Source organism: Peromyscus maniculatus, chromosome 1, assembly GCF_049852395.1.
Source record: "Peromyscus maniculatus bairdii isolate BWxNUB_F1_BW_parent chromosome 1, HU_Pman_BW_mat_3.1, whole genome shotgun sequence".
In the NCBI taxonomy this organism is placed as follows: Eukaryota; Metazoa; Chordata; class Mammalia; order Rodentia; family Cricetidae; genus Peromyscus; species Peromyscus maniculatus.
The window spans coordinates 186,738,382-186,756,613 of NC_134852.1; the positions used below are offsets into that span (position 1 = coordinate 186,738,382).

Genomic DNA, 18,232 nt, shown 5'->3' on the forward strand with positions numbered 1-18,232 from the left:
ACAGAGCATACATCATCACATTCTTTTCCCATGTCTTCTTGTGCATTAGGAAGACACCGGTCATCTTCTTCTCTAGAGAGTCAGCAAGAACAATAGGTACAATGTAAAAAGGATACTGCACCTGGGGCCCCTCACCATACCCCGAGAAAGATGGCCTGGAGTCTCAGCTGAGTCCCAGATCAACAGTCAAGCAATTTCAAATTGATAGAGGATGCCTAGGACCATTTTGTCCCTGGTTCTAACCCAGGTACACATCATAATCACCTGAGATGTCTGATTTGTTTGTTTGATTGATTGATTTTTCTCAGACAGCATTTCTCTGTGAAGCAGTCCTGGCTGCAACTCACTCTATAGACCAGGCTGGCCTCAAACTCACAGAGATCTGCCTGCCTCTGCCTTTTGAGTGCTGTGATCAAAGTCATGTGCCACCACCACCTGGCTTGATTGATTGTTTTAAAACTGATTTTAAATCTGATTCTGGGGTATGTTCAGTTGGGCTATCTAAGAGATTGAGCACAATTCATTTAGATGTTGTCTAACGATTCTAACATGCAGTGAAGATTTAAATCTGCCAGCCCATCCCAATCACTCACTAATAAGCTAGGCAAATCACAGCTAGCAGAGGTGCCATGGTCTTTCACAAAATGTCAGTCTCATGCAGGTGCTTTGGATAACTGGGATGGGTCTGAAAGCCTATTGCTGGCACATCATTTCCTGAAGGTTTCTTTATTTTCCAGTTCCCATTTGTCTCTTCTCTGTGCATTCCACACACTCATTTGTAATCAAAAATACATGACCGTAGGCAAATGCACCCCATACAGTTAGCTATTTGTTTCTTCTCTTCCTAACACTCTATTTGTTTCTTCTCTTCCTAACACTCTTTGGCCAGCATCATAAATGGTTCCGTTTATTACAGAGACAAAGCAGGAAGAGAGGTAATACAGGCCTGAGCCTGAACTGCACAGAACTGGCACCAATATCACATTATAGCAGTAGGGGAAGAATCCCTTTTGGTCCTCTGCTTGCCATGGACTGTAGGGATTTGGAAAATGAAACACTCCAATATATTTCCATGGAAGTATTGTGTTCAGACATGATTGGCTTTCACATGCATGTACACAGAGCCTTGTCTTTTACCCCAAACATGAGTCAATGATGTTTTAGAAGCTGACCTAGTTATTAGGAATGTTTCCCGACTAGCAGCATTCTACTCACTGTGGGATAATTCTGTGGAGCTTAAATGATAAGCACGAATAATTAGTAGGAGATTGTGAGCAGACAACTTTAGAACACTCACTCTATGCAATGAAGGAATGAAAAATGAAAACCTTCCTGTCCTTCAATGTTTCACCTTTATGATGATACAGCACAGAAATGCAAAAAATATTAGGTCCAGCCTATATTGTTTGCTCCAGGATCTGCAGGAGAGTCTACCAACCAGTTGAGGATTCTAATCTGAGGAATATTCAATGAATCTATGCACACTGAGTTCTTCAGTCCATTCACTTTATTCTTCTATGGTGATTCTATCTACACAGTTTCTTTTCTGCTCTCTTACTTAGCTCCTCTGAGTCCCTCCTGCTCTTAGTCCCTTCTGCTGCTCTTTCATCATTCTATCTAGTTCTTTCCATCTCTGTCCTCATCTTTGTTCTTCTCCATCAATCCTCTTCTCCCAGTGCTCTCAGAGAACTATTATTTATACCCACCCAGTAATTTTTTGGTAAAACAATGCTGGGTTGAGTTTTCAGGGTCTCAGAGAGAGGTGATAAGGACCCACACATAAAGCAATTAATTGTCAGTTTCCAATTACAACCCAAAAGGGGAATGACTAAAGGGAAGTTCTCTGGTAGGGTCAACTAAAGGCTAAGATCAGATAGGGAATTTATGTGCTCAAACTGTAATCTAGAAATGGTGAGGTACATACAATGTTAGGGGTCAGTAAGTCACAATAAAGTAAACTGTCTTTGGTGCCACTTTTCCCACTCATCCCAGCTGCAGCTGCTTTCTGATAGGCAGAGGGACATATGTTAGGTGGCTAAGCAACCTATGTCAGAGCATGTAGTATTTGGTTAGTAAAAGCACTTTCACTCCCAGTAATTGTTGAGGAGAAAATCTAGGAATAGCACCTGGCTGAAGAGGAAGAAAAACTTAATTTGCACAAGAAAGAAGCTTGGCACCTATTGTCTGCCTGGCCTGGAGGCAATCTTCTTGGATAGTGGGAAGTAACTGCCTTAACTCAGTATCTAGCAATGGCTCAAACTTCAACCCAGGAATGTGAGCTGTAAATCTCCTAAATTAGGGTCTTTTGTAAATATCTCCAGGTGAAGGTAAGGGGTTAAGGATTTAATTGTTAGGGGTCCTTTTCTCTATCTGTGAGTGAGATGAGCTAATCTTCCTTGCCTCTACACAGTTACAAATCTCCACACAGCCACAGCTGAACATCTCATTTACACAGCTCTCTCCCCTGACAGCCCTTTACACAGTTCCTAGGCACAGCCCCTCTACATAGCAGCAGCTCCTTCACACAGCTCTCTCTGTCACACTCACTCACACACAGACTTCTGACAGGATATACACTCACTGTTTACTCACTCTTTCACCCACTCACTCCCTCACACTTTCCTCATGAATCTTTGTCACTCTCACTCAGCACACACACACACACACACACACACACACACACACACACACACACACCCCACTCACATTCTGGACAAGTATTAGTTACATTTTCAGGGCCCCACCCATTCCCACAGCACAGATAAGTCACATAGCTTCTCTTAGGATAGTAATGTCACATTGACCCATGCACTAAACTCTAAGTTGGTGAGGGGTCTAAGACATTACATGATTGGCTGAACCCTGTATGGTCAGTGCACATGAAGAAAGGGAGCCACTACAAGACTATGTCCTGGTGTAAATAGCCTGGCCTAGATGTAGCAATAAACAACACTGGGAATTAGTCTTTGTGTATTCTCTGTAGGAGCAGATTAATCTGTTTTGGACTTATTCTAAGGTCTTTGCAAAATGAGTTAAAGGCTGTCATGGATACAGAACATTGTTACTTTCCTGTGTCAGTAAGAAGAATACTCTGGGAATATTTCTGTTCATAGAAGTATGCAGCTTAAACAGAAATCCACAGCTAAATGTGTGCCCAGAGATGTAAAACACACTACCAAGGCACCATGGAAAGCACCCCACAGCTGTTCTTATTAGGGATGCATACCCGTGGAATCTGTGAAAGTTACAAAGAGAAAGGAACTGGTTTCCACAGCCAGTGATCCCACAGCTTTGCCAAGTGAGACCCCCATTAGGAACATACACTTCTGGTTGTTCGACTTGTCAAACACTGGTTGTCACCTGTCATATACTGCCATGGCCCTCAGCAAATGTGTCATGACATATTGTGAAGGTCACAGTATAACCCTACAGATTTAATTCTCTACACCAAGGATTCTGGTGACTGATTCTAAAGGCAGACTTTATGAAAATCATTTAAACTCCATGTCACACACCTAGCCACCACACAGACACATACCTCCATCTTCTTCATAATTAAACTTCACTGGGAAAGTGGTCAAGGAGCCCCCATCTCCTGCTGGTGACAGCCGAATGAGGTTTAAGGATAAAACTCTCTGGTCAGGAAATATTTCATGAGAGTTTATCATCTATCAGAAGGATGGAATTAGATATTTAAGTCCCTTTCAATGATTTTATCATATTTGGAGGAGTGAGGGATGAGCTATATATGGGGACACTGCAAGGAATGGCCACGCTAAAGAAACAGACACCAATATGGCTGAGAAAGTAGGTTACCAAGAAAACAAGACAACAGACCAAGGGGCCAGATGTTGGCCTGGACCAATCTGAGCCCCACCTTCTGCAGTTCCTACACTGGTCTCAGCCTTTAGCATAGGATAGCATCAAGGCTGTGAATACAGCATTCTCTAGAGATTCAATGCTTGGCTCTTGTTTATGTGGCTGTGACTGGTGGCCAGAGACCTTTACAAACAGACACCTCAGGAGACGGTAACAGAAAGCAAGACTCCATGACTGTAGGCTCTGGGAAATTGGCCTAGTTAATGAAGGGTAAACTCCTAAAGCCTCAGGGAGACTGAGAAGCTCTGCAGAGGGAAGAGGACTTGAATGATCACACCTGCAGCAGTTCCTAAGGACAGCCACACACCACAACAGCTGGGATGTACCCCTTCCAAATTGCATGGAATCTCACCTGCTGATGGACTCCTCCATCCCCAAACTACCCCTATGCCATGACATCAAATCCATGAGTGTGGTCTCAGTTCCAAGCAGTCAGTGCAGAAGTGCAGTTCCTTTGACTGAGCAACAATGGTGCTTGTAGAGATGCCAGTCTGTGTCTTCATGTCCACATCACCTCCATTAATATGGTAAGAGCATCTTTTAATTCCGGGGATGTCTTCCTGGACAGGTGGATGAAACTGACCTGTCATTCTGTTCCAGATTCCCTCTTCCCATTGGTTCAGAGAGAGGAGAAGGCCCACACCTGTTTGCCCTCAGTTTCCCTGAGGAGAAACCGGCAGGCTTTAGTTTCACTTTCTCTTTCAGCTTCCTACTGTGACTATAAAAGCACACACACACACACACACCACAGCTCACAGAGCTGTCTCCCAGCCCTTCTCTGAGAGTCCAGTTGGTGTGAAAGTCCACAAGACAGCAGAGTTAGAAGACAGGATTCTGAGGAGCCTGTACTGGTGAGAACCCAGAGAACTGCTGCCACCTTCACAGCAACCATGGGGTAAGGATTTCCCTGCTCTGCAGTTTGAGTGAACCCAGGACTCAAACATTTGCTTGTGACCAGGTCTGACTGAGTCTGCTTCTGTTCCTTTGTTCTGCCTTCTGCCTTCTCTTTCTACTTCTGAAAAGGGAACAAGGATGCTGATTTTCCTGAGTGTCCAGGGACTCTGTTTATTGGGTGTGCTGTTGGCAGGGGCTGGATGGGTGTCAGCAAGCTGGCTTTAGTTTTAAAGGCTGTCTCAAGCATGAAGTTGGAAACTCCTGGGCAGACTTTAGCATGCTCATCTCACAGAGAGAGACAGTTACCAAGGAGAACTTCGGGAATGGACAAGTTACCACTCTACCTACTTAGCCCTCAAAGAGAGCAGCTGCTTAGAGTGTCCTCCTTCCCATCCCCTGACCCCAATCCTTCATTGTCCTTGAGATGTACCCATCAGATCCCCAAGGGACCTCATGAGATGCTGTTCACGGTTTCTGTGTGAGTACATATAACATATATATTCACTGAATATGCAATATATACTATATATATTCAAGAAATACTAGGCACCCAGTCTAATCTTATTTTTGTGAATGACCCCAGGGTTTATGTTTGAAATTGCCATTCAGATTAAAAGTGCCAGTCAGTGGAGGTGTTTGCACTGACTCTTTGCTACAGTGAGCCTCTCTTAACTTGGGGAATTTTTCTTCTGACTTTATACATAGGACGATCAATTGTACATGAATATGGAGGCGGCTGACAGCTGTTGGGGAGTGGTGACATAGAATTCAGAGTTCACAGTGTTAGAAATATATAGAGCCTAAGTAAGTAGAGCCTAGAAAGTTATAGGACCTGTCAGGTGATGGTCATTATCATAGAGTGAGTGACCCAGGTGCTTAAGTATTTGGTTTTCAAAGACATTCCTGCAGAACGAGAAAGGCTGGAGATCTCCAACTTCACAGGGGATCCTGAGCAACCAAAAGGGCAGTGGGATCCTGGCTGCTCTCTGTCCAGGTTACACACTTAAATGGCTCTTGTCTGTGTCCTGCTCAGCTTTCCTGCTTCATGGATTTATGCACTAGTGCATGTGCCTCCTCATTGGGGCACAGGTTGAGCAGGATCCTTGTGAGCCTCCCAACTAGGCAGATCTTCCTGGACAGCTGGTGTTCAGATTTCAGGTGATTTTAGCTGTCCTGCCAATGCCTTTATTTCCCATAAGGTGTGGGCACAATCTCTAATTCACTGTGCACTGCTGTAGGCAGGGAAGGCAAAGAAAAGCAGGATTGAATCTGATGCCCCAGGTCATGATTAATCTGTCTACACAAATCTCTCCATCTTTACTAAATGCTCTGTAAAAGAAGAAATTACCATGCCTTTGATTATTTCAGAGAGACAGAGACAGAGAGAAAGAGGCAGAGACAGAGACTGAGAGGACAGAAACTTCTTATGCCTTTGTTTCTTTCTACCCTGGCTCATCAAATATTACAGGTAAAGACCTGAGTCTAGTCACAACTGGGAAAGCTTCCCTGGGACACTTTTGAAATATCCAAGTATTTGTGTCCAACATTAATGAACTGGACCAGGGCCACATGATTACTAACAGAGATAGAGACATTTCATTACAAAAGAGCACTCTGAAAAATGAGAACAGACTAGTAAGCAGAGGGATAAGCCCAAAGAGCACTGGGCTGTGGTGATATATTGAGACCCCAAATATATTTTGCACCCTAATAAACTCTTCTGGGTTCAGAGGACAGAACAGCCACTAAACAGACATAGAGGCCAGAAAATGGTGGCACATATGCCTTTAATCATATCACTTGGGAGGCAGAGATCCATCTGGATCTCTGTGAGGTCAAAGCCACCCTGGAAACAGCCAGGCATCATGACTCACAACTTTAATCCCAGGAAGTGATGACAGAAAGAAGAAAGATATAAGGCATGAAAATCAGGAACTAGAGCTGGTTAAGCTTTTAGGCTTTTGAACAGCAGTTGAGCTGAGATCTATTTGGAAGAGTTCTCAGAGACTTCCAGTCTGAGGAAACATGATCAGCTGAGGATTGGCAAGGTGAGGTGGCTGTGGCTTGTTCTGTTTCTCTGATCATTCAGGGTTCACCCCAATACCTGGCTCTGGTTTGTTTTTATTAATGAGAACTTTTAAGATTCCATGCTACACTGGGCCATGAGCTTCATTACAGTCAGGAGTTTCCTATGTCCCGCGAGACCCACAGTCGGGACAATTCTCTCACCCACTCTCCTGCAGCCTTTTATAAAACAGTCACACAGAGGCTTAATATTATTTATAACTAACTTCTTGGCCATTAGCTCAGGCTTATTACTGACTAGCTCTTACATTAAAATTAACCCATAATTCTTACCTATGTTTAGCCACTTGGCATGGTAACTTTCCTCAGTATGGCCTTGTCAATGTCCCTCCTCTGTGTCTGGCTGGTGAATCCTGACTCAGCCTTCCTCTTTACAGCATTCTCCTTGTCTGCTGATCCTGCCTATATCCTGCCGGGTACTGGCCAATCAGCATTTTACTTATCAACCAATCAGAACAAAACACATTCACAGCATACAAAATGACATTCCACATGACCATTTACAGGGCATGAACAAAGAGCCCTGTCTCTTCTCCAGGTTGGTACATCAAGGGCACTTTGAGTATCCTCTGTCCTTTCCTTGATGCCTAGGAAAGGAAGGGATACAGGTTTTCTCTGCAAACTGGCTTCCTTCATGGTCATTGATCCTGTTTTCTTTGTGGTCTCAATCAGAAGCCACTTTCCTTAAGATCTGAAATGCCATAAGAAAGGAGGGAATGAGCATCAGACTTGCTTCCCTTGGAGATATCAAATGGTGCAGCTCAGAGGGTTGAGTGGGTCAAGGGCTTGGCAAGCAAGCATGAGGATTACAATCTCAGTGTTTCTGCTGAGAGAAGAGAGGGAACCCTTGCCTTTCCTTCTCCCAACACAAGGTGGTAAAGATGAGTGCCTAATGCTGTCCTCTGACCTTAGTATGCATGCCTTGACATTGGCCCCCATTATAAATACACTCCCTCGTACCCCCGCGCACACACATACACACACATGCACACACACACACACACACACACACACACACACACACATACACACACTAGCACAAAAATGCCCACACACACAAGTCACGCCATACTCACAGGAACACACACAGGAGTGTGCACACAAGTGCACAGAGGAGCACACACACACACACACACACATACACACACACACACACAAGTGCGTGCAAACATGCGAACACATACACTCAAACACACACAGATGCACATAAGCACATGCACACTCACATGCAAGCACAGGCATGTGCACACAGGCACACAAACGCACATATATATGCACACGCATGCACATGCACATACACACATGAGCGTGTACACACACATATACACACACACTCAAAGTTATGGCTCAGACCAGAAAGACATCCTGACAATAGAAGGGTCATGTGGCCCTCTGCAAGTCAAGAAGAAACACCTTAAAAGTGAGGTAATATATAGGCAGGCAATTTAATCTGAGATTTATAATTTGCTAAGTTACAAGTAGCAAAGTTCTGTTGTGTAAGCCTCTGTGTACATAGTTATTTTTTTTCCTGTGGCAGCCTAGACAGAAGGGCTCAGCCATGCATTCAGTGTTTGCCCCTTGGGTCTTTATGTAATTAAACCCTCATGGCATATATGTCCTTTTTCTCTTAAAGGAGTTCTCATGCTAGCACAAAAATATGTCGATTGTTTTAGACTATAGTGAGTCTAATTCTATGTTTTTGAAAACACTTTTATTATTGTAGCATGTTGGCTCATTTTATACAACTTGAGATTTATAGCTTCATTTCAAAACTATCATGTGCCTATGAATTGGGATTACATTAAATCTATGCTTCTTTGGTTAGTTTTATCATCTTAGTGATAAGGTGAAGACTGGTTGTCCTCTTAGGGTGCTTAGTTGCCTTTTAAAGGAACTTAGAAATGGACTGAAAAGAGAGTTCCAGGAAAATTTATTGCAATTTTCATGGCAAGCCCCAGGGCAAGCAAGTTGTCAATCTCAGTAGACGCTCAGAATAGGAGAATAGAGAAGAAAAGGGGTATGGGATATAAATGAATATTGTGTTGAGCTTTCTTGACCTACAGCAACAGATTACACAAGCAGACACATGGCTGGGAAGGGAGCTTTAGAGGAGAAAGAAAGGACAAGTATGGGGGATGGGCAGAACAGTCCTACCTTCCAGGTCAGCGCTCAGAAGGCAGGCAGGCTCAGCCCAAATTCAGGGCAGATGTTGGGCATTGCACTACAGGGAGAAGACACTCTGGGAAAGAAAAATCATTACCTCACTGAAGGGAGAAGTATTCCTCCTATCTTTTTAGTGTGAATGAAGGTAAACTTGCCTTTCCAGGGCAGATCATTAGTCAGAACAAGGACCTCCCCAACATGAATGGCTCTTAATGGAGGAGACATGGACAGGTCTCCATGAGTTGCAGATTTTATCCCATAGTCTAGGAGGAAACAGCTTTCCCTTCAAGGGCCTTTGGTGAACAATATGAATGCTACCCTGCCTCATTAATACAAATTATCATTCCACGACTTTCTATTTTAATTTCTTGTAGATGATTGTACACTTTTCTGTGTTCATTGTTTATGTACAACTTTTATGCATCCCTTGGGCAAAAGGGACCCTTCTCCAACTTCCTCTCACCTTCTCTGTTGCAGTGACTGATTTCTACACATTCAACAACCTTTTGTGTGTCATTTCACACTTCCATTACCATTCTTGAATGACTGATTACAGTGATAGAGACAGAGTTGACAATTGCCAACGCCTAAAAAAATGTGTGAGGACTAAGGCTAGAGGTGTGCCTGTCCAGGGTAGCAGGAACTGGAGGCAGTGGTGATGAAGGAGCCTACATCAGCTGATGAATGTCAGTTCCAGTGCTTAGATCATTAAGAGGAAGAATGACAGTTGTCCATGTGTCATTGCAACCACCTCAGTTTCCTCACTTGTTCTCCTACTGTACTTGTATAAGATGTACATAGTGAAAAACCCGGTGAAGGAGAAAGACGAGTTTTGCACTGACTCTGAAGCTTTCCATGAATCTATACTCTTTAGAGGTAAAGGAGGAAAACACTATTCTGACCAAACATCCCATCATTTCAGTCATGGTCCTTTTCCTGTTGCATGCACTACATGGTCCTCCAGTCAATAAGGTTTAGGGAAGTTCTGCATTGAAAACTTGTCAAATGAAAAGAAAGAGGATTTGAGTTGGACAGAAGGTTTCTAGACTAAGGTGAATTTTAATTCAGGACTCAGTGTGCCAAAGCTCACAGTCACACAAAGCTTCCATGGAGTCAATGGTGGTTTTATGTTCTGATCTTACAGTATAGAAAACTGATGTTAATGCTCCACAGAAGGTGGTTTCCAAAAGATTTATTGTGGGATTATAACTGGGAATTTCACTGAAAGAAAGAAGACAAAGTTCCTTTTCTAAACAGTTCTCAATTATGTGTCAACATTCATTTGGGGACACATATCAGATATTTATATTATGATTCATAACAGTAGCACAAATACAGTTGGGAAGTGGCAATGAAATAATTTCAAGTATGGCAGGCACCACAAGATGCTTAACTCTATTAAAGAGCTGCTGCACTAGGAAGGTTGAAAACCACTATAGTCTAGTAAAATTGGGACCTAGAGGAGACAGGTTGTCAATAGTCACTAGTGCATTGTTCATAACATTCATGGATGGAGGCATGAGGTGTGGGTGAGCAAGCCTGAACAATACACTGATCCATGAGATGTCTAGATGGCTGTCTGTTTCCATTAGCCTACCCTTATGGGCACAATGCTAGTGTGCTCAGCTATGGGTAAGACCTAAGTGCACAGCACACCTGTATTCTACTATTCTTGGCATGGCCAGGTGAAAAGTGAAGACAGCTGGTTTAAGCACTATGGCATCTCTGGTCTCTGGCAGAGACAGCTACCAACAGGACCAAGGGCCTTTTGCCTTCTGAGCACAGATTGGTCTCCAAGCTGCTTGCTTTTGGGTTACTACCCTGACTGACTAGATTTTATAGGTGGTCCTCTGAGACAGGAGTGATACATAGTTGGAATTACTTGTATTGCTCTATAGGGAAACAAAAAAGGCATGAAGGTCTATAAGCATCTTTAAAAGAAAGGGATTCTTTGTAACCATAAGAGGGGAGAGCTAAATGACTTACGCTCTGGAAGTTCACCAGCTACATTGTACAAAGATAAAAGTTCTAGAGAAGAGTCATATCTCCAGTGTCACAGGGCAGAGAGCATGTCCATTAGTTGTACATCAGTCCATGGAGGATAGCTCCTTGTGTGTCTACGATGAAATAGGCAGACCACCAGTGACTTCTCCACATTCAGTGCTTACCACATAGAAAGGTCCTGTTTATGTCAGCTCAGGTGGCATAAAATTGTACACATAGTCCTCAAAGACATAAGGAAATGGAGAATAAAATTTTAGAGTTCCAAACCTCAGATAAGGACTCTGACATGTATGTTTGTATGCCTGTATCTGTGTAGCAATTTCCAGTCTTGACTGAAAGGATGAACTTACAACCTAAGATTGTAAATACAGGTACATGTACATTCATGTACAGGAAGTCTTTGACAGTACAAATAAACAGAGATGAGAGATTGATTAAAAAAATCAAGAAATTCTACAGAAACAAATGGTCAGACTTTCAGGAAATCAGGAAGAATACTGTGAAATGCGTTTAGCTTGGCATTAATTGGCAATTTCTGCTCATTGCTCACATAACAAATCACCTGCTTCCTTCACACAGAGAGAATGCTGAAGGTGATCAGGTCAAGGAGAATCTGATTGAACTGAATTGTCACTTCACATGGAAACTGTTGGAAGACTTTGACATACCTGATTTGGAAATGAGGATCTCTGAGGAGCTTGAGTTTCTAGACAGCAAAAACCAAGTGGGGATGTTCAACCTCAGGGCCTATGTGAATCACCTGAAAGGCCAGCATGAGGAAGCCCTGCAGAGCTTGAAAGAAGCAGAAGCCTTGATCCAGGAAGAGCAGTTGGGCCAGAGAAGCCTGGTGACCTGGAGCAACTGTGCCTGGGTGCATTACCACATGGGCAGCCTGGCAGAAACCCAGACCTACCTGGACAAGGTGGAGAACACTCGCAAGGAATTGGGCAGTTCATTCCCCTATAATATGGAGCATTCTGAGACACAATATGAGATAGGCTTTGTCTATCTGAAGAGTGGACGAGACAATTATAGACCAGCCAAGGCCTGCTTTAAAAGAGCTCTGGAAGAAGATCCTGAAAACCCTTTATACAACATTGGCTATGCAGTTGCAGCCTATCACACAGACATTCATGATGATAATATCTCTCTAGAACCACTAAGGAAGGCTGTCAGGTTAAATCCAAAAGATCCGAATATTAAAGTTTATCTTGCGCTGAAGCTTCAGGATTTAGGAGAAGCAGCTGAAGCAGAAACACACATTGAAGAAGCCCTCAGTAGCATATCCTGCCAACACTATACATTTCGATCTATAGCCAAGTATTACCGAAGGAAAGGCTGCCTAGACATGGCTTTCCGTCTGCTACACAGGGCCTTTCAGGAGTCACCTGCCTCTGGCTACCTGCATTACCAACTAGGGCTCTGCTACCATAGACAAGTGATGCAACTGAGAACATCCACTTGTAAGCCAGCCCAAAGGCATGCAGCACAACAGGCTGTTCTTGAATTTCAAGAGACTGTGAAACTCAGGCCCAGATTTGTGATGGCTTATGTTTGCATGGCAGAAGTTCAGGCAGAAATTGGCCAACATGAAGAAGCAGAGGCAAATTTCAAGAAGGCGCTGAACATGACAGAACTGTACAGGAATCTTGAGTGTCACAAAGAGCAGGATATTCATTTACGCTATGGCCGTTACCAACACTTTCATCGGAAATCAGAGGACGAGGCGATCACCCACTACTTAATAGGTCTTCATCTGAAAGAAGAAACCTTTGTCTGGAAGAAACTACTTGCAAGTTTAGAGGAAATAGTCACAAGACGTGCTCGCCTGCATGTTGGAATTGTGGAGAGCTATTGTTTGCTGGGCTTCATCCACAAACTGAAGGGGGACAAGGAATCGGCCCTGCAGTACTATGAATTGGCTCTGCGGCTCAGTGGGGTAGTGAACCGTAAGTTTTGAGTGCAGCTCACCTCTGTGAAGTGAATGTACTCATAACTGAGGGTTCCCGGCCTCCTTTCCAGTTTCTTTCTCCAAACAATTTTCATGCCTCATTGTGGTGTCTATAGGGAACTTGCACCCCACTGCACTTGCTCACTTACTGACCAGGACTGAACTCTTGAGCTGTGGGATCCTAGGACATCTTCTCCTTATGTTTGTGTCTTGGGAATGAAAGTCTTCCATCCTCTGCCTGTCTGTGTCCTGGACAAAGAGGTATTCTCCAAGAAATCTTTTACTTTAGGTCAGCAGATACTCTTAATACCGTGCAGTGTCAGAGAAAACAAAGTGAATAAGGGGAGAGCTTGAAATCTGAGAGTAGTAGAATCATTCATGGCTAATAAGAGTCTTAAGTTTGGGGAAAGCCAAGCAGAAGAAACTTGCCAGGACCTTACAGACAGAAGATGATATAAGATTTGTGTAGATTTTCTGTGCTATTGATAGTGTGTTATATGAGATTTTTTCCCCTCAACTAAAATATATTCAGTAAAATTCCTTGAATCACAAAGTCTTCCAGTGTAATTTGTTGATAGAATGAAAAGGATATCCCTTCAGTGTCCTCAAGAAGGCTTGGGATAGCAGAATCAACTAACAGAAGTCTAGTGGCAGGCAGGAAGGAAAGTTGTGCACATAAACCCTGGAAGGGGTCTGTGTAAAGATGAAGGCTATATGTCATCCTCCACATCATGGGATAGTAAGGGTGACTGATGCTGCCTTGCTACCTGAGAGCTGCTGTTTATCATTGGGGATTATGTTGCTAGGGATGGGTTTAGGGTTCATTCACCTGATATTTGGGGAAATACTTCTGATATTTTTAATAAGTGTTTTTTTGATTAGCCAAAATCATGTTTATTTTATTCAAGTAAAGAAAACTCTCAGGATTCATAATACTGCTCCCTAATAGTCTCAATGGATGCTGAGGAAGAGTAATTGAGGGAACAAATGATGGGTTGGAGAAGGAAGGATTAGGAGAGAGCAGGAGGACACACAGTTTGATTCACAAGCTGGGTTCTGGGAACTTAGCAGACTCTTCTCTTCCTGGAGAGCATTTTTCACACTTGCCCAAGGGGACACAGCTTTACTAGGTTTTTCAAGGAATGATATGTGGGTCAGACACTGGATGTTTCAGACACCTGGGTGTTAGGTTGTCACTAAGTTTCGTCCTCCTTACTTACTTCCATGAGAGTTGTAGTCTGGAGGATCTAAACTAGAGAGCATAATTGTTTAAATTTCTCCCCTTGATTAAAATGCTTTGTGGTTCCTAGGTCCTGGGCTCAGGAAGCCCAGCATGCACCCATGTGCTCTGTGTCTGCTGACCTACACTGCCCATGCTCAGGAGCACTTCCCCATCCTCTGCATCTCTCTCCTTGTTCCTGCTACTTAGCTGTCCTGTCAGCTCTTTTGGGTTTTCTTTGCTCTTCCTTATCCCCTCTGAGTATAGTCTCCTTTTGTTATCCTAGTCTTCCCATTCACACTACTGCATGGATGAAACTACAGCAAGTTGAGGTGAGGCCTCTACAGCTGTGCAATGAACAAGAATGGGTGGCACAATACACACACACACACACACACACACACACACACACACACACACACACACAGAGAGAGAGAGAGAGAGAGAGAGAGAGCCTATGAAGTAAATACATTAAGTTAATAAATTTAAGGAAAACCACTGTGCATTTATGTTTATGAGCATCAGCTACAACTAATAAGGTCCCTATTATTAATTAAATGTAGATTGTGTGTGCTTAGTCACCACTACTGTTCCAAATGTTCTATGGTGACCTGTAGGTCAAATGTAGGACAAATGTCTACAAACCTCACTTTCCGTGGACTGACAATGAAAACTCCAGAGCAAAGATGGAGAAGCAGGCAGTGAATGTGGATCAGTGGTCTATTTTGTGCCCAAGCTTGTTATGGCCTTAGCAGGAAAGCATCCTGGGATCACCCACAGTCACTGACATGCTTTTCTTCAACTACAATTTTGTGAAGTGGCACAGCAATGTCTCCAGTGCACGCTAATGTGACAGAAGGACCAGAACACTGATATCAAGCTGGGGGTGGAGTGGGCAGTGACCCCCAGCTACTGGATTTGTTCCTGAAGTGATAGGCAGCCAGGTCAGTAAGACCTACTCTGTGTAGACTTAAGATAACAGATTTTTAAAGAATAGTGATGGCTTTGAACAAGTCATAGGTATTTGTATGGAACACCTTCTGTAATGCTGCATATATGTATCATGTAAGGACACGTGTTAACATCTGTCTGCACCCTACTGTGAACAGAGCATACATAATCGCATTTTCCCCATGTCTTCTTTTGCATTAGGAAGACTGTCTATCTTCCTCTCTAGAGAGTCAGTAAGAACAATAGGTACAATGTAAAAATACTGCACCTGGGGCCCCTCACCTTAAGGATGAACTGGAATCTCAGCTGATTCCCAGATCAACAGTCAAGCAATTTCAAATTTATCGAGGATGCCTAGCACCATTTTGTCCCTGGTTCAAACCCAGATACACAACACAATCACCTGAGATTTCTGATTTGTTTGTTTGATTGATTGATTTTTCTCACAGCATTTCTATGTGAAGCAGTCCTGGCTGTCTTACAACTCACTCTGGAGACCAGGCTGGCCTCAAACTCACAAAGATCTTCCTTCCTCTGCCTTTTGAGTCCTGTGATCAAAGGAATGTGCCACCACCACCTGGCTTGAATGATTGTTCTAAAACTGATTTTAAATCTGATTCTGAGGTGTGCTCAGTCGGGCCATCCACGAGCCTGAGCACAATTCATTTAGATGTTGTCTAATGATTCTAACATGCAGTGAAGATTTAAATCTGCCAGCCCATTCCAATCACTCACTACTGAGCCAGGAATATCACAGCTAGCAGAGGTCTTTCACAAAATGTCAGTCTCATGCAGTTGCTTTGGATAACTGAGATGGGTCTGAAAGCCTATGCTGGCACATTATTTCCTGAAGGTTTCTTTATTTTCCTGTTCCCTTTTATTTCTTCTCTGTGCATTACACACACACACACAGACACAGACACACACACACACACACACACACACACAGACACACACACACACACACTCACATGTAATCAAAAATACATGATTGTAGGCACAAGCATCCACATACAGTTAGCTATTTGATGCTTCTCTTCCTAAAACTCTTTGGCCAGCATCATAAATGGTTCCGTTTATTACAGAGACAAAGAGGGAAGAGGTGAAATACCGGCCTGAGCCTAACTGCACAGAACCGGCACCAATCACTTATAGGAGTAGGGAAAGAATCCCTTTTGGTCCTCTGCTTGCCATGGACTGTAGTGATTTGGACAATGAAATAGTCCAATATATTTCCATGGAAGTATTGTGCTCAAACATGAATGGCTTTCACATGCATGTACACAGAGCATTGTCTTTTACCCCAAATATGAGTCAATGATGTTTTAGAAGCTGACCTAGTTATTAGAAATGTTTCCCGACAAGCAGCATTTTACCCACTGAGGGCTAATTCTGTGGAACTTAAATGATAACAAGGACAATTAGTAGTAGAGTGTGAGCAGACAACACTCACTCTATGATGTTAAGGATTGAAAAATGAAAACCTTCCTGTTCTTTTCTGTTTCACATTTTTGAAAATACAGCACAGAACTGTTAAAGGAAGAATCATTTTGGTATACTTATGGGCTCGGTCCAGTCGATCAAAGGTTGGTGACATCTCCTCAAAGTGGAATCTAGATTGGCTTATAAAATGGAGTCTCCTTTAGCAATGGACAGCCTGAAAAACCTACAACATGGAGTAGCTTAGAGGAAATAGAACATGTCCTGAGCTCAACATGCTTCTGAGAATCTGCCTGCAGGGCAGAGGCTGGAGTGACTCCCATGCACTTGAAGGACAGTTCAAGGAGCTCTATGCAGGGCAGTTACAGGGCTGGTTCAGAGGAGCTGTATGTGGACTCTCTGGATTTCTCTCAGTTGTCCTGTAACTAGATGAGCAGACAGTTGTCACAGTCAGTTTCACACTCAGCTAAGGCTCTAAGAGAGACAAACTCAATGCATGGAGAAGACAATTTTAAGTAAAGACTCTTATTCACCTTAGTCCTTTCAATGCCATGCTTTTAAAATGTATTATTCAGTCTGTTTCTGAGGTATGTGACAGGCTTGTGAATGTTTGTGATGGGGGGAGGGGATCAATGTGTCTCACTGACTATGAGAGACCAGTAATGTGGGTATTTAACTAGGGAACACCATGTAGTTAAAAGGAGGTTTATTTGGGGGTAACTTACAGCCAGTAAAGGGGTTGGATACAGGATCTGGGAGAGGTGAGGTATAGTTCAACAGGATTCTCTGGAGAACTCTGACTTCCAGCATGCAGCAGCACAAGGAACTAAAAGGGCTGGCCCATATGGATCTTCAGTATTAAGGGTTCCCATCTCAGCCCAGACCCAGGGTCAGGTCATAGGTAGGAGTGGTAGTTACCAGAAGCCTCACTAAGGGTAGTGCTTCTAGGTCAAAGCTGGAACAGCTACCCACTACAGACCAGCTTCCCCAATCCTCTCAGCGTAATAAAAGGAAAACCAGTGAGGTGGTTTTGGCTCACACCTTTAATCCCAGCACTCGGGAGGCAGAGGCAGGAAGAGGTTTGTGAGTTCAAGTCCAGCCTGGTTTACAGAGCAAGATCCAGGAAAGGCACAAAGCTACACAGAGAAACATTGTCTTGTGTCTCCAAAAACAAAAACAAAAGGAATGCCTCAGAGTAGTGAGGGATAGGAATCTTTTTTTATCTGAGAGTAATTAGGAATAAATTTTAATCTATCTATGACTGCTAAAAAAAGGAATCACACATGCCTTCTGATGATAACTTTCTCTTTTACTTCATCTTAAGAAATGATCTCTGACCCTTTCTGTCTCCACACTGCTACACATCTCCACAATACCGCACACAGCCACATGTCTTTACATACATACATATTTCACATGGCTACTCATCTCTCTTTTCATACATTTCTCTTCTGCATCTCTTTTCTACACAGCTTCATCTTCCTTGTCTCCACACAGTTACAAATCTCCACACAGCCACAGCTGAACATCTCATTTACACAGCTCTCTCCCCAGAGAGCCCTTTACACAGTTCCTAGGCACAGCTCCTCTACAGAGCAGCAGCTCCTTCACACAGCTCTCTCTCACACTCACACACCTGGACTTCT

At 43.3% G+C, this 18,232-nt stretch overlaps 1 protein-coding gene across 1 annotated transcript; it reads left to right on the forward strand.

The window, feature by feature from the left end:
- The first annotated feature begins 399 nt into the window (after positions 1–399).
- LOC143270995 (antiviral innate immune response effector IFIT1-like) lies at positions 400–14,259 on the forward strand. The gene is made up of 2 exons (XM_076562583.1): positions 400–4,774; positions 11,605–14,259. The coding sequence occupies exons 1-2, from the start codon at positions 4,770–4,772 to the stop codon at positions 12,983–12,985; spliced, it is 1,386 nt and encodes a 461-aa protein (XP_076418698.1). The 5' UTR covers positions 400–4,769; the 3' UTR covers positions 12,986–14,259.
- Positions 14,260–18,232: the final 3,973 nt, after the last annotated feature.